This window comes from Frankliniella occidentalis, unplaced genomic scaffold (assembly GCF_000697945.3).
Source record: "Frankliniella occidentalis isolate FOCC.00 unplaced genomic scaffold, Focc_3.1 Scaffold86, whole genome shotgun sequence".
NCBI lineage: Eukaryota > Metazoa > Arthropoda > Insecta > Thysanoptera > Thripidae > Frankliniella > Frankliniella occidentalis.
Genome location: NW_026267215.1, coordinates 489,748 through 503,536, shown reverse-complemented (window position 1 = coordinate 503,536; position 13,789 = coordinate 489,748). Strand labels below are relative to the sequence as shown.

Genomic DNA, 13,789 nt, shown 5'->3' with positions numbered 1-13,789 from the left:
TTTTATAACATTTTTTGTGGGACTGCTTTTTACAACCGCTGCTCTTAAGCCCCAGTGATTCCCGTACATTTTCCCTCCTAAACGTGGCGGTAGCGCCTAAACGGCTTCAGATAGAGCAAAACGGACAAAATTTTCGCCCAAAGGGCCGCAATTTGACGAGTTACCCCTTAGGAAACATTCTTAAAGGTTATAAAAAATAATTGAAATTGCAGCTTTTTGAACAAATACCCAAAATGACCCCTAAATATGAATTTAAGCAAAAATCTTTGATGTGTCCTTCGATGACATATTAAGACCAACACTTTCCCAAAGTAGAATGAAAATCGGGAATTTACACTTGGCGGGGTTCCCTTGTGAGCCCGCAGGGGATGACTCACCACTGGGGCAAGGGCCGCGTGTCCAGGCTCTCCCAGGTCGGCTGGTATCGGGTGCCGACCTTGCCGGCCACGGCGCCCATGACGAAGGCGAGCGCGACGACCGCGAGCCACCTTCTCCCCGGCATAGCAAAGACAAACTGACCGCCTCTGGGCTTGCTGTCAGCAAGTGCTGGGCTGGGCAGGGTCGGGGCCGCGCCGGCTGACCTTCTCTTTGCGCTGGCCGGGCGTCTCTGGAGAGGGGAGGAGAGAGGGAGGAGGGTGCTGCAGGACATCAGGATAGCCCGGCCCGGCCTTACGTCAACGAGCCCCAACGCGGTGACCCCGCCAGTATGCGCGCGCGTGCGCGATGCGGCAGCCGTAGGGTGAGAGTGAGAAATAAATCATTGGTCTTTTGGAAATTTGTCGTTTTTAGGCGCAGTCGTTTTTATTGTCTTATAGCAAATTGATGCTTTAATTAAAAACTGGGGATACAAAAATGCAGGCGTGTTTTTATCTCGGGGGACGAGTAACATATCCGGTGTGTGCAGCATCGTTGATTTTGCGACTCTTGCTGCTCAGGCGGGCACGTTGAAGGTCTGCGAACACAATTCGGTCAGTCTTCAGTCTGAGCGGAGGCAACAAGCCGTGGGAAAAGCATGCTGAACTTACCGGGTCAACTTTCTTGACGCAATTAATAAAGAGGCCTGTAGTTTCGCATGGTTCGGCGCCAGCTGCAAAACCGCACATTTATAATCTTTATAAACTTATTCGAGTTTCAGAAAATCACGGTTCCGTTCTGGGGACTTACCGGGTGTTCCTTCGCACTCAGTGAAGGCGTTGATGACCCTGGCAGCGGCGTCAGGCAGCATCATCTTCTTCACCTGCATCTTGAACATCTTGGAGTCCACCTTGTTGTTCTTCAGCTGCCGAGTGAGAAAAGTACAGCATTAATGTCTGCGGAAATCGATTTGAGACGTAAATCGTTCGGGTGTCGCACTTACCACCATCATCGTCTGAAGGAAGCAAGCCGTGTAGCACTGAATAAACGGGAAAAAAAAGGTTAGTGTCCACATCCACAGCGGTATTTCTGATGTGCCTGGTAAACGGAGTCGCCCAGAAAGTACGTCCGTTTTCTCGTCAGATTTATTTGGCAAATTACAGATGCTCGGGGCCTGCGGGACTCAGGGTAGGCCACCCCGCGGTGCACGCATGCACTGCAGGCAAGGTTTTGCCTATCTATTGGGCGCTAAGAGAGCTAGCACGGGCTGAAATTGGCAGTTTCCGAACGGCGAATGACGGACGTACTTTTTGTATGACCCCATATACTCACGTAAGCCTTCTCGTCCTGCACAAACTCTCCGCCTTTCATGCGTTCCAGCATGTCTGAAAGGAAGAAGGACTTTAAAAATCAGGTTTTGCAGCTCCAAGCGGAATGGTAATGCTAGTGGAAAGTACGCCGCCTACCTGCTGGTATTCCGGTCTTGGGCTGGCACACGTTGCGCAGCATTTTCAAACTCTTTTCGTACTGCTCCGGGGTCACGACCTGCAACAAGGAGTTAAGGGGGGGGGGGGTCAGAGCTCTGGTCACGAGTCCTCTCCCTGCGGGTGGAGCGGAGCGCCTGCGAGGTGCGGGGTAGGCTCGCCCGCAGCACACTGGTGCAGCACGCCGTGGCCTACCCTGCCCCTGGCGGCCGCCGCGCGAGGAGGGCGGCGCCGCGCCGACCGGTACAGTCAAGAAAGTAGCCTTCCGCTTTGAAACCACGGAAAAGCTGTCGAGTGCGTGTATGGAAACGACCCTCCGAGATGTCATGTGATGTCTCTCTGCGTTCTATGTTTGACTAGAGGGAGTTAAACGACAGAATTGAAATTTTGAGCGTGCCTTAGGGGCCATTTCTGGACTAGCAGAGCTTGGAGCCACTACTACAAAATCAGATCAGGAGGTAAAATAAAATGCGAATGGAAGCTATAATTTTGTCGAATTTTGTTGTTGTAAGTCTACTTGCTTGCGGCATTGTATAATTTTCAGTTTATCATTCCCCTGTAAAGACACTAAAAGCTCTAAAGGTCTTGAAATTAGTGCTTTTGGAAGGTTTGCCTCCTTTGTGAAGGCACTAAACCTTGAGTGCCTTTTAGAGGCAGGACTTGGCACTTTTGTTTTTCCAGTGAAGGTCCCAGGGGCGATATGCTCACCGGTGCTGGCCGGGGGTAGCACAGCGCCGTGGCCGCCAGGGCGACCAGGACGGCCAGGCACAGCAGGGCGGCGGGTCGGTGCATGGCTGCGGGGCTGGAGCGGGCTCTCGAAGACAACACCGCGCACGGCCGCGCGGGCTGCTTTATAAGCTCGCGGACGCACGCGGCCGTGTCCTCCCCGCCCGGACGGCCCGGACACTCGGTCCTCGTCGGCGGGCGGCGGCCGCGGGCGCGCGACGAGGACGGAGGCATGCCTGCCGTGCGAGGGGGCGGGCCTAAAGGCGGGCCAGGGGCCCTAATTTGGATGTGGTGATTGCAGCTCTGGTCGCATTGCAAGTTTGGTCCGTACATGTGACGAGAAAAAAGGAGGAGGGACTCTGCGTCGGTAGTCACCAATTGGGCAGGCCCACAGCGGAGCCGGCTATTATTGACGGAGACGAGTAAGTCGCGCGCGGCCGCTGGCCGCTGGCGCTGGCCGCGTGCGACGCAAAAGCAATCGGCGACTCGGGATGTCGCGGAAAAATATGGCGAGGAGGCGTCGCGGGCATTTTTGCGGAAGAACCGGGACCTCTGTCCCTCTGTGCGCCTAGCGCTGCTCGACATGTTGGTAATTGTGGTCGTTCCCTGCCGCCCGGTCCCGGATCAATCTGTCTTTGTTGTAGACCGATTCAATGGTTTCTTCTTCCTGATCTTTTCGAAAGCAATAAAATTCCTCCCGCGAAAAAATGAAAACAATGCTAAACACCGTTGATGTTGATAGTTGACAGCTCTGCTGTTCTCGGTCAACTTATTGCCCGGCGGGGATGGTCCTAGCATCGGTCTAGAGGGCGACAGGAGAGCTGCTCTCTCCGCGATCGCCTCAACAAATAATCAGAACAGGGTGAGGGGTTGTGCCCCCCCCCCCCTCTAAACAAGAATTCAAATAAAAACTCCTCTAATTGCTTTCTTCATGCGGCGGCGTTTGGTGTATATTTCGACTCGACCTGTTGTATATAAGGCAATTTCTGTAATAACTTCTTGAGGTGTGCTGCATGTACAGGCGAGAAAAATAGTATTGTATTTAATTGTATTAATAATGTACGAACGGCCGCTCTTCGGCTTTGAAAAGCCCGAGTGCATGGCCCACCCCAGCCACTATCCGATCCCTAAATCGGAACAGACCCGAATTGAATATCTGCTTCATTTCTCAGATCATCTTTTTTTGGCGCCGAAAAACAAGAGCCCTGCACCGGACGGGAATCGGACGCAGTTGGCCGTCTGATCAGTGCCTCCGAAAAATGTAAGAGCATAGGCGCAAGAGCGAGTAGCAACAGCCTGCCCTTCTGGAGGCACTGCTTCTGATGCCCGCCAGCTCAGGGCCCTTGCACAAACGATTGCGGATCGAGATTAAAACAAACGGAATGTTGGCTTCCAAGTGCAGGGACGTAGCTTGGCCCAGCTGACGGGGCGGCATAGAGCAAGCTGCCTATATTCATGGAGTTTTGTGACTCAAATTGCCTCCCTTTACGGCGGCCAACAGGGTGCGATTCCCCCCTGCCCCCGCCCCCCTCCCCAAACCCTCCTTTCCCCACGTCGATACGCGCTACGTCTACGTGGCGATGATTTCCCACAACCCATTTTACTTTATTGGTGACGGGAGGAAACGTTGGACGTCGAAACAAGAATTGTTCTTGGTCAAACGTTCGGTTAGAAGCTAGCCCGCTTCCCTTGCACGCGACAGACGGGCCGCCGCGCCCGCGCAGCTGCTTGGCGGGTTGGCCTACCTAGCGAGTAACAGGCGGCAGGCCGGTATCGTCGGCAAGCGTTGAAGCCGTTTATTGTGGGGACGCCTTATGGACAAGCGTTAACGCCATCGCCGAGCAGGTATGCAACCCACTGTACACGAATCGAATGTGATGACAAATATGAATGTGAACGTGAATGATTCAAGAACTTTTCATACCACCAATGGTATTTTTCATGAGCAGTCTTTCATCAACATAACCTCTCACGGTAAACAACTTGCCAACAAGTGAGAAGAGACATTCTGCTTTCTAGACAAACTGATATTTTTTAAAGACTGATCAAAGCAAGGTATGTTTGACACCACTTTAGAAAAAAGTCAGTTGATAATATGTTCGCATTCTATGTTACTGTGGTGATTAAATGCAGTAATACTTGAAAATCTGCTAAATCTGTAAATTGGGACACTCACCTTCTCTCATAAAGTTACAACTTTGTGAACTATTCAATTTGTTTGCCAGGTAACATCATGGTTCCTGGTACAGTTGAGGACCAACAAGCAGATGTTATTTTTGTTGTTGAGGGTACAGCCATCAATGGAGCTTATTTAAATGATCTGAAAACAAACTATATTATTCCATCTTTGCAGTAAGTATATCTTTCATTCAACTCGTGCTCTGAGCTTGCGACAATGCATTTTCCTATCTAATCATATTCCTATCTTATGACAGATATTTCAGCCAAACCAAACTAGATGATTGGGATTACATTGAGGTAATCTGTTTGTGTGCTCTAATTTGAGCTCAATTCAAAAACATTTAATTTCTTTCTGCTCATAAGTGTTCTTTTTTGTTTTGTTTTTATAGAATCAGTGTGTTATATATGGATTAGTGGTCTATCACGCAGCAGATTGTTTGCCATGCCCAAGCAGCGATTCTTATGGACCATTTTCTAGCCCTCAAAAACTCCTGAACACGCTTGAAACTATTGAGTAAGTTCTAAGACAGTTTTGAAATATCTTCCCACTTACTCTTTTCATGACGTTTGCCTGTACTTTGCTTTATGGTTGTAGAATGGTGGGTGGAAAAGGTGAAGCCCATGCCAACATAGCCGAAGGACTAGCCACTGCGCTTACATGTTTTGAAGATTTGCGATTAAAAAGAGCTGACATGGGAATGGTCCAGAAACACTGTATCCTTATTTGTAACTCGCCTCCATATCAACTTGCAGCAATGGAAATGTCTCCCTTTTGTGGGAAAACTGTTGAACAGCTTGCTTCTCTTTTTTCTGAGGTGCAGATTTTTCCTTTAACTGTATCTAAAACATGTATGACTTTCTGCACAATGAGTTGCTGAGTAACATTATTTTAAACTTTTGCAGCATGGCATTAATCTCTCCATTTTGTCGTATCGTAAAATACCAGCATTGGTTAAGCTTTATGAGATAGCAGGTGGTGACCTTCAGATTTCTCAAACCAAAAATTATGCCAAAGATCCCAAGCATCTAGTTCTTTTAAAGGGATTCAGGTAATAATCCTGTGAAAATTTTTGAGATTTAAAATTTTATTTTTCCTTGATTAGTTTTTGACATAACTATCTATTTATCTTAGTCTTCAAGAAAGACCAGTCAGTCCAAGTCCTCCAGCTGGAAGTCAGTTACCTATTCCGAGTCAGCAAGGGACACCAGTGCAAACTGGTCAAACCGGACAGGCAGGTCAGCCAAACCAACAGACACCACCACAATCTCAAGGTTCCAGCCAAGGAGTGCCGCCCTCACCAGTTTCACTGCCAGTTCCTTCAATGGCCAGCCCACTTCCAAATATTGGAAGTCCAATCACAAGTGTTGCGTCAAGTGTTGGAACTGTTGGCCAACAACAGCAGTCCATAATGACTGGTCCAAATGTATTTAGGGGCAACCAGCAAATACCTCAAGTGAGTATATCAGGTCATACAGTTTCCTGCATATGTATGTCTTGCAATATGGATGTCAAGAGTTACTTAATTTCTAAAATTTTGATTGATTGTTTTTTGAAGAGTGTTCAAGGCATGATGCAAGGGAACACACAACAGCAACAAAATCAACAATTAGCACAGCAGCAGCAGCAGCAGCAGCCTCAGCAACAGCAGTCACCGCAACAACAACAACAACAACAACAACAGGCTGCCCAACAAGGTGCTCAGGGAATGATGGGGATCATGTCTGGCCCAAGACCCCCATTTCCTCAACAGCAGCCACCGGGCTATCCCTCTATGCCTGGGGCGCAGGGTATAGGATCAGGGCGACCTCAATGGCGAACACAAGGTCCAATGCAGGGACAGGCTCGTCCTCAGTTTTTGCAGGTGGATTTTTCAATTTATTTTAGTGCCTTCAACCAAGCAATCAATTTTATCAATATTTTGATTGACAAATAACTACTGTAGTATTACATTACGTTAACTGTGGTGTTGTAGGGTCAAGGGTTTCCTGGTGCCAGTACACCTCAGCAACCAGGCTCTGCTCTCATTGCTCAGCTCACTCAACCACCATCCAGTATGGGACCTGGAGTTAATCAATCACAACTTCAGTCCCAGTTTGGTAATTAAAGCTTAAAACAATGAAACAAATGTCAATTTGTATGATTTGTATTTGATAAATTGTGTCATTATATTTTACAGGAGGACAGACTGTTGGTGCTCAGCCACAAATGCGCATCAATCAAATGCTTGGCGCACAGGGCCAGGCTCTTAATCCTGGGCAAGGTTCAGTTGTTCCTCAGGGAGCTCAAGGACCAGTACAACAGCAAGGACCCAGCCCACAACAGCAGCAGCAGCTTCAACAAGCACAGCAGGTATGATTCTTTATTATGGTACATTAATTGATTTAAAGTGTATCTAAAATTTTATCATTTTTAAAATTGAACACCTTCCCAGCAACAGCAAGCCCAACAACAAGCCCAACAACAAGCCCAACAGCAAGCCCAACAGCAAGCCCAGCAGCAAGCCCAGCAGCAAGCCCAGCAGCAAGCCCAGCAGCAAGCCCAGCAGCAAGCCCAGCAGCAAGCCCAGCAGCAAGCCCAGCAGCAAGCTCAGCAGCAAGCTCAACAGCAAGCTCAACAACAAGCTCAACAGCAAGCTCAACAGCAAGCTCAACAGCAAGCTCAACAGCAAGCTCAACAGCAAGCACAACAGCAAGCACAAGTACAACAACAATTACAGCAACAACAGGTTCAGCAGGGTCAACAACAGCAAGTGCAACCAGTCCAGCCAGCTTTGCAAGAACAAGCCAGACATTTCATCTGGAGCGGAATTTTGGAGTGGGTCTTGAAACCTAATAAGACTCCCAATCCAAATCAAACAAAAGTACCAAAACAGGTCCAATGCCAAGTATCTTCAAATTCCAAAGATCTTCCGGGACTGTAAGCCTTTTTGTTTCTTCTTTCTCTCTCTCATTGTTGGCTTATATATAACGCTCTCTAATAAATATGTGTAATATTTATCCTCTGCAGGTCTGCTGAAACATGGCCTCAGAAACTTCTTATGCAATTGATGCCCAAAACTCTTATTGGTAGTATTGGTGGGCCATATCTGAAAAACTCTAAATCTGTCACTTTTCATCCAGAACCATGTCCTGCCTTGGATAATCTTGTGCAGGTTTTGCTTTCAGGCTATGTAAGTTTGGTTTTCATTTTATGTTCACTAATTGTATTTTTCTTTTAAAACTACAGTGTACATACATATACATATATATAAATTTAATATTTTTTCTAGGCTGGGTGTGTCCATTTTACTGGTTGCAGCAACACTTGTGCAATTAAAATTCTCATCCTGCTTTATCAGGCAGAAAAAAAATTGTTTCTAGGATTCATTCCTAATGATCAAACTGGATTTGTTGATAGATTACGTAAACTTATTCAGATGCAGAAACAGGGAAATCAGAGGGTTTGTGCAAGATTTTATTTTAGTCAGAAATGGAGTGCACCAATTCCCCTCTTTTTCTACAATTAGTTTGTTTTCTTTTTTCCAGGCCCTTCAGCAAGCACAGCAACAAAACCAGCAAGCCCAGCAGGCTCAGCAAGGAATGATGATCTCTCAGACTAATCAGATGGCTATGGTAGGTGGTCAAATTACTCAGGTCGCTGCTGGTGGCCCTGGTCCTCAACTTCAGGGTTTGGGACAGCAAGCAAACTCGGGTCCTAGCCAAGGACCTTCAGGGCCAATGGGTCCAGGAATGGTTGGCTCTCAAAACCCTATGGGAATGCAGGTATGGACTACCTCTATCCAAATTCCAAAGCTTTAGTTTTGCTGGGGAAAATTGTTTTGTCTTCTGAATATTTTTATGTGGTTTTGTCTGGTGTATTCAAGTAATTATTGTTCTATTTTGTTATTAGGGAGTTGATGGTAACATGGGTATGCGTATGCAAGGCCCAGGTGCTGTTGGGCAAGGTCCTCAAGGCTCCCAAGGTGGGCCAGCAGGTAACATCATGGTTCGCAACATGTTAGGATCGATGCAAGGTTCTATACAGCGAGCCATGGGCCCTCAGGTGCCAGGACAAGATATGCAGCAACAGATTAAGCAGTTTGAGGTGACATGTTTTAAAACTCCTGATCACTTTCCTTAAATTTCAATGTCTTATGTGTGTTATTTTGATTGAAAAAAAATAATACTTGGATTATCTTTCAGCTCATGCAGAAAATGCAACAACAACAACAAAAGCAGAATGTGAACATGGACATGGGTCAACAAGTTCTTGATGTAAGTTGCTTACTCATATGCAATGCTGTTTCCTTTGCAATGCTATTCGGTTATTCCGCTTTAAAATAACTCAAACTTCCCTATCAGAATGATCAAGGAAAGTTTAGAGCTCAGCTGCAGCTCCAACAATTGCAGCAAAAGCAAATGATACCTCAAGGCATGCAGCAACAACAGCAACCCCAACAGTTTCAACAAGTTCAAATGCAAAACCCACAACGAATGGTGCGACCAAGTACTGGTAATCCGGGACTAAGAATGCTACTTCAGCAGGTATTGCATCTATTATCAATTTATTTTTTAAAGCGTCAACCATATATTTGTGAACCTATAAATTATTACTTGATGACCTTTTTAAATTTTATTTATAGCAGCAACCTTATCGGCCACAAATGATGATGCAAGGAGTAAGAAACCCACATCAGCAAACAAATCCAAACATGCAGCACCAGTTTGAAGAATTCTAGTTGTTCTCTTCTCTCTAGGTTTCATGTAGGTTTTAAAATCGATAGATGCACTGGCTTTGTATTCAGCTACTAGCGTTCCATCTGTATTTTCATTTAAATTACTTTTCACATTAGAGCCTGTTAACCCATTGATGTATTGATGTACTTGCTCATGTACAATGTTTTGTGCAGTGTTGTATCTTGCTGTGATATGATTGTATCCAAATGACTGTTATATAGTTTTTATTGGTGCTATGTTTATTTTGATTTACAATTTCACGTGCTTCCTGACTGCCTTCAGATGGTACGAATGGTATAGTATGTTCTTTATATCTGTTATCTTATAAAAACCTCATAAATTGCATAGGACCAATTACTTTAAAAACGATTGAGAAGTGTAGTTTATCCTGTGAAGTGTGTACATCATCATACCTTTTCACTTTGTACCTGATATACCAAACAACTATTATGTTTTTGACAGAGCTTTGTATAATGAAATTTATTTTGTTGTAACTTTTGCCAATTTATGGATATACCATCCAGTAATTGTTGAAATATGTTATGATGACACATATTCTATATTTGGAAAGTTATGGGTCATCTCAAGCCCAGAAATTGAACTTAAACTGAAATTATATTTTTTTAAATGATCTAAAAACAGTTGACAATAATTATAAAAATGGTTCTGACCAAGTTGTATATGTATTAATTGTTATCACCTGTTGTATTTTCTTGTCCATATTAATGTTGAATTACAAACCAAATTCACCAAAACAACAATGTAAAGTAAATAATATGGAAACAGAGTGAAAAGTGCTTTAATATTTATGATATTCCACCTGTGAACAGTGAACACTTAACAATGATTTGACATTGTTTGTTCTTGGCAGTGCTTTTGAAGTGTGGCATGTAAGGAGTCCAGAGAGAAGTTGATGTGGACCTAAATTCTGATTTTACTCTGTGTCTGTGAATGCAGGTCCCTTTTGTGATGATTGCAGGAACACGGTCCAATAGGTAGTTGCATCTGTGATTGACATCAGCTAACCAGCCATTAGCTGTCATCTGATTTATGCTGAGTTGGCGTGACAGTCCACAGCATGAGAAATGGCCCCTTTTTCTCATGATCTCAGGAATGAATCTGGTAAGTTTTGACTTTTTATTTTATATAATTCTAACAAAAAACATCAATACATATTGTAGAGTCATGTTAGGTAAAAGTTGAATTTGGTAGTATTTGTTTCTATTGGGTCTTCTTGTCATATCTGTAGTCTCTATGCTACCTCCATATACGGCTTATTAGTACTTGATCCCAAAATAGGTAGTCATGTGTTGATTGTGGTGGAGGAAAGTGGAAGAGGCAAATCATCAGAGTGTCATTTACAATAATGCTGCTGTTTATTTTATTTGTATGGTACAGTCTTAGTAAAATTGGAAGTGATGCTGGTTCTTGTCCAAAGGGATATGCCTGGACTTGATGCTTGCCACTTGTAAAATAGAATGCCATTCGATGAGTTGGCGTCACAGTGATAGATGTGGACCATATACGGGTCTACTCATAAATGATGGGACTGATGAGTTCCTCATAAAACGCCTCAAAATTTGTGAAAATGTGTTAATTGCACTACTAACCTTCTGATTTACATTTAGCAAACTTGGGCTGCATCAATAAAAGCAAAATTTGAAATGATGGGTGATGGGTTCCAGGTTTCATTGGAGGGCCACCTTAACTGTGGGAAAGGTATCTAGGAGATGTGCACAGTCTACAGTATGTGTAGAGGAATGTTGCGTACATGTAATGCCTGAGTCCAGCTCCAAATTATACATTTGAAAGACCATGGTCATTTAGAGTATAGGGGGAGAGGCATTTAAAAGTGTATTGTATGAGTAAATTTTTGAAGGCACAGTAAATGATGCCCGTTATTTAAACTTGGCTCAGCTTTGTTGAGAATGTGTTAAAAGGGTACACTTCTCCCTCCCATGCTGTATGTTACTGTGGTAGGTCTTTTTCAAATGGGTGCACTGTTTGTGTGTCATTGTATATCATATGTTTTACTCTGTATTATTCTTGTGGAACAGCAAAATGTATTACTTCTGGTTCGGGTGCGGGCTATCAATGTGCGTTGCAGCTAATTTGCAGCTGCCCTATCCACTACTGTCTTGATAATTGTGGAAAAGGTATCTGGGAGATGTGCACAGTCTTCATATGTGCCAAGTGATGTGTTACGTTCACTTAATGCTTTAGTCCAGTGCTGAATTATTAATTTATTTGAAAGACCATGGGGAGAGGCATTTAAAAGTGTGTGTTATGAGTAAATTATATGTAATTAATAAGTTGATGATTGTTTAGTAATAAATGAAAGCAAGCTTTAAAAAGATAGTGCTAATTGTACCGTTTAATATGATTGCAGGAGCACGGACCAGAAATGTTCATGACATAAGCCAAGAAGTCAATGGAGTCATTTTACCTTAAAGAATAGGTGAGTTGACTGACATGGCAGAAACCAACGCTGGTCCAATTTGTCTCTGTACAGACTTTATGAGGAGCTCTCCTTGGTGCATCAAAGGACGAATGAGAATTTGGAAAATTGCTGGAACTGGTTTGGATTGGTCCGGCAGACTCCCCTTTCACTTGCTCTGTCTAAATATTATGGTGGAATCATCAGACATAAGTTGAGTTGGCGTCACAGTGACTACCGCTGGTCCAGTCATTTAATTCTAGTGTACAGTCCGTTTGAGTAAGCTTGAATGATTTTCTCCCAGGGACCAAACTTAGTTCAGTTAAGGTACCTTCCACATGTTAGAAAATTTGTTTCTGGTTTTTAAAATTAAGTTTAAAGTAAGTAAAGTAAAGTAAGTTGTCCTGAAGAAATTTAAGAATTTAAGAATTTTAAGAAACCTTTAATGACTTGCAATAGTTTACCAGATTCCTCCTCTAATTCAACGTCAGTTTCACAATCGGGATCTTCCAGCAAGGTGAGCTCAACCAAGCCCAATCGTTTAAGTACTCACACTTAACGTTCTCTATCCAACTCCAATTATCGATGCAGTGAACCCCACTTTGCCAAACCTGCTAAAACTAAATTTCAGCTTATTTTTTTTCACTAATCTCTACTAACTGTGTATTACATTGGAGCATTGTATAATCTACACATTACCTGTGCCAGGAAGTTCCCTCAAATGTGTGATGTATGTGGTATTCACTGCATCTGACAAAATTCTGTTGAATGTTTTTTTTTTTTTTTTTTAAGCTTTTTGAAAGTTGTAGGGTGAGTGGTCAGCACTATTAGAGCAGTTAGGTAGAGTAGCTTGGTGACTGACGGAGCCTGTCTCGCAGCTCAACGGTGCTGGCCACCCACCCACATATATAACATGAACTGTTGGTCCATAGTTAAATTTCCCATCCTTAACTAACTATTCCACCTGTGCCGGGGAGTGCGGGCTTTGCTGCGCGTAGGCCAAGGATGGTCCGTTAGGCATGCCCATCCTGCTTTGCTTTGCTTTCTTCGCCTGGCTATTACGTACTCACCCTCATCCCTAATTGGTTTCGCCCAGCTTTGCCAGGTATTTTTCAGATTTGGAGTGGCTGCCCCTTCCTTACTACACGCTGCTGCGGCTACCTGACTGCATACGACCGAACCCTACTGTTCCCTCGCCTCGCCCAGGACGCCCTGCGCGGCCGCTCCCACACGCCCGGCCCGCCTCCGACTGCACAGATGAGGCGCTTCCCCTCCCTGCAGCGCTCAAGCTGCTAGTCTGGGCCCCCTCTGGGTCTGGAACGCCGGGATGAAGCCCCTAACTGGGTTAGCCCTTCCGGATAACGTTCCTGACGACCTGGAGCGGCCGCAGGCGCCCACCCCGCTCAGCTACGTCGGCGGCTTCCCCATGCTTGCACCTCCGCCAGACCAGCCAGGCGCGCTGAAGACGCCTGCCTCTGGCCCTCGGCGGACTTCCCTGCACGCTCGCCCGCTTTCGATTACGCCCTACCTGAAGCACCCCCAAGAACTGGTCCAGGCCCCCTCTGGGTCTTCTTGACATTGGACTCCCGGGATGCATGGACTCGCTTCCCTGCTTCCCTCCTTGGCCTGCTCTTCTACTCAGTACACTGCTCCTTGCTATTAATTGCTCTCTCTCCCCTGCAGCTTGTTTTGGACACCACCTCCCGTTCAAAGGGGACCCTGCTTCTGCGCTGTTTGCGAGGGCAATAGGGTCTGGGCGGTGTGCCCCCCCTCTTACAGCTGTTAGTGTCGGGGTACCCTGCTGGGGGCAAAAAATACCGATATTAAAAGCCTTAGGCTTTGGCCCCTAAGATGCTCTGCTGAATCTAATCTAATCTAAGTTTAAAGTAAT

General features: G+C 45.2%; 3 protein-coding genes and 1 long non-coding RNA gene across 6 annotated transcripts in view; 2 read left to right on the top strand and 2 right to left on the bottom strand.

Moving 5' to 3' along the window:
- Window positions 1–539, bottom strand: part of LOC113215388 (alpha-L-fucosidase) — a 3,633-nt gene extending 3,094 nt beyond the window's left edge. Inside the window, exon 1 of the mRNA XM_026435010.2 lies at window positions 378–539. Coding sequence (XP_026290795.1) covers window positions 378–502 — 125 coding nt within the window. The 5' untranslated portion in view covers window positions 503–539. The remainder of the gene's footprint in view (window positions 1–377) is intronic.
- Window positions 540–775: 236 nt separating this feature from the next.
- LOC113215400 (general odorant-binding protein 72) lies at window positions 776–2,714 on the bottom strand. The gene is made up of 7 exons (XM_026435024.2): window positions 2,547–2,714; window positions 1,821–1,899; window positions 1,687–1,739; window positions 1,358–1,393; window positions 1,165–1,279; window positions 1,026–1,087; window positions 776–952 (listed from the first exon to the last, which is right to left on the bottom strand). The coding sequence occupies exons 1-7, from the start codon at window positions 2,628–2,630 to the stop codon at window positions 932–934; spliced, it is 450 nt and encodes a 149-aa protein (XP_026290809.1). The 5' UTR covers window positions 2,631–2,714; the 3' UTR covers window positions 776–931.
- A 1,593-nt stretch (window positions 2,715–4,307) lies between these two features.
- Window positions 4,308–10,255, top strand: LOC113215407 (mediator of RNA polymerase II transcription subunit 25). 3 transcript variants are annotated; one of them, XM_052269208.1, is made up of 19 exons: window positions 4,308–4,409; window positions 4,514–4,619; window positions 4,790–4,916; window positions 5,000–5,042; window positions 5,135–5,259; window positions 5,341–5,560; window positions 5,649–5,794; window positions 5,878–6,199; window positions 6,302–6,607; window positions 6,719–6,842; window positions 6,923–7,095; window positions 7,178–7,662; window positions 7,753–7,915; window positions 8,015–8,185; window positions 8,271–8,507; window positions 8,635–8,829; window positions 8,928–8,999; window positions 9,087–9,269; window positions 9,371–10,255. In XM_052269208.1, exons 3-19 carry the CDS (start codon window positions 4,798–4,800, stop codon window positions 9,461–9,463), a joined length of 3,177 nt encoding a protein of 1,058 aa, XP_052125168.1. In that variant the 5' UTR covers window positions 4,308–4,409; window positions 4,514–4,619; window positions 4,790–4,797; the 3' UTR covers window positions 9,464–10,255. The 3 variants fall into 3 exon arrangements, with proteins under 3 accessions (XP_052125168.1, XP_052125169.1, XP_026290818.2); XM_052269209.1 differs by having other exon boundaries at window positions 4,309–4,409; window positions 7,184–7,662; window positions 9,368–10,255; XM_026435033.2 differs by having other exon boundaries at window positions 4,310–4,409; window positions 9,368–10,255.
- Window positions 10,256–10,607: 352 nt separating this feature from the next.
- The window catches only part of LOC127749736 (uncharacterized), a 7,204-nt gene continuing 4,022 nt past the window's right edge, over window positions 10,608–13,789 (top strand). Inside the window, exon 1 of the long non-coding RNA XR_008011329.1 lies at window positions 10,608–11,919. This is a non-coding gene — a long non-coding RNA (uncharacterized LOC127749736). The remainder of the gene's footprint in view (window positions 11,920–13,789) is intronic.

What these genes read in the sequence shown, in the direction of transcription:
- LOC113215400 (XM_026435024.2), bottom strand. Translation starts at nt 2,630, where the DNA reads ATGCACCGACCCGCCGCCCTGCTGTGCCTGGCCGTCCTGGTCGCCCTG. An exon ending in CAAGACCGGAATACCAGCAG is followed by an intron (nt 1,740 to 1,820) that starts GTAGGCGGCGTA and finishes TCTTCCTTTCAG; the next exon opens with ACATGCTGGAACGCATGAAA. An exon ending in TGCAGGACGAGAAGGCTTAC is followed by an intron (nt 1,394 to 1,686) that starts GTGAGTATATGG and finishes CCGTTTATTCAG; the next exon opens with TGCTACACGGCTTGCTTCCT.
- LOC113215407 (XM_026435033.2), top strand. Translation starts at nt 4,798, where the DNA reads ATGGTTCCTGGTACAGTTGAGGACCAACAAGCAGATGTTATTTTTGTT. An exon ending in AGAAACAGGGAAATCAGAGG is followed by an intron (nt 8,186 to 8,270) that starts GTTTGTGCAAGA and finishes TCTTTTTTCCAG; the next exon opens with GCCCTTCAGCAAGCACAGCA. An exon ending in TAAGAATGCTACTTCAGCAG is followed by an intron (nt 9,270 to 9,367) that starts GTATTGCATCTA and finishes TTTTATTTATAG; the next exon opens with CAGCAACCTTATCGGCCACA.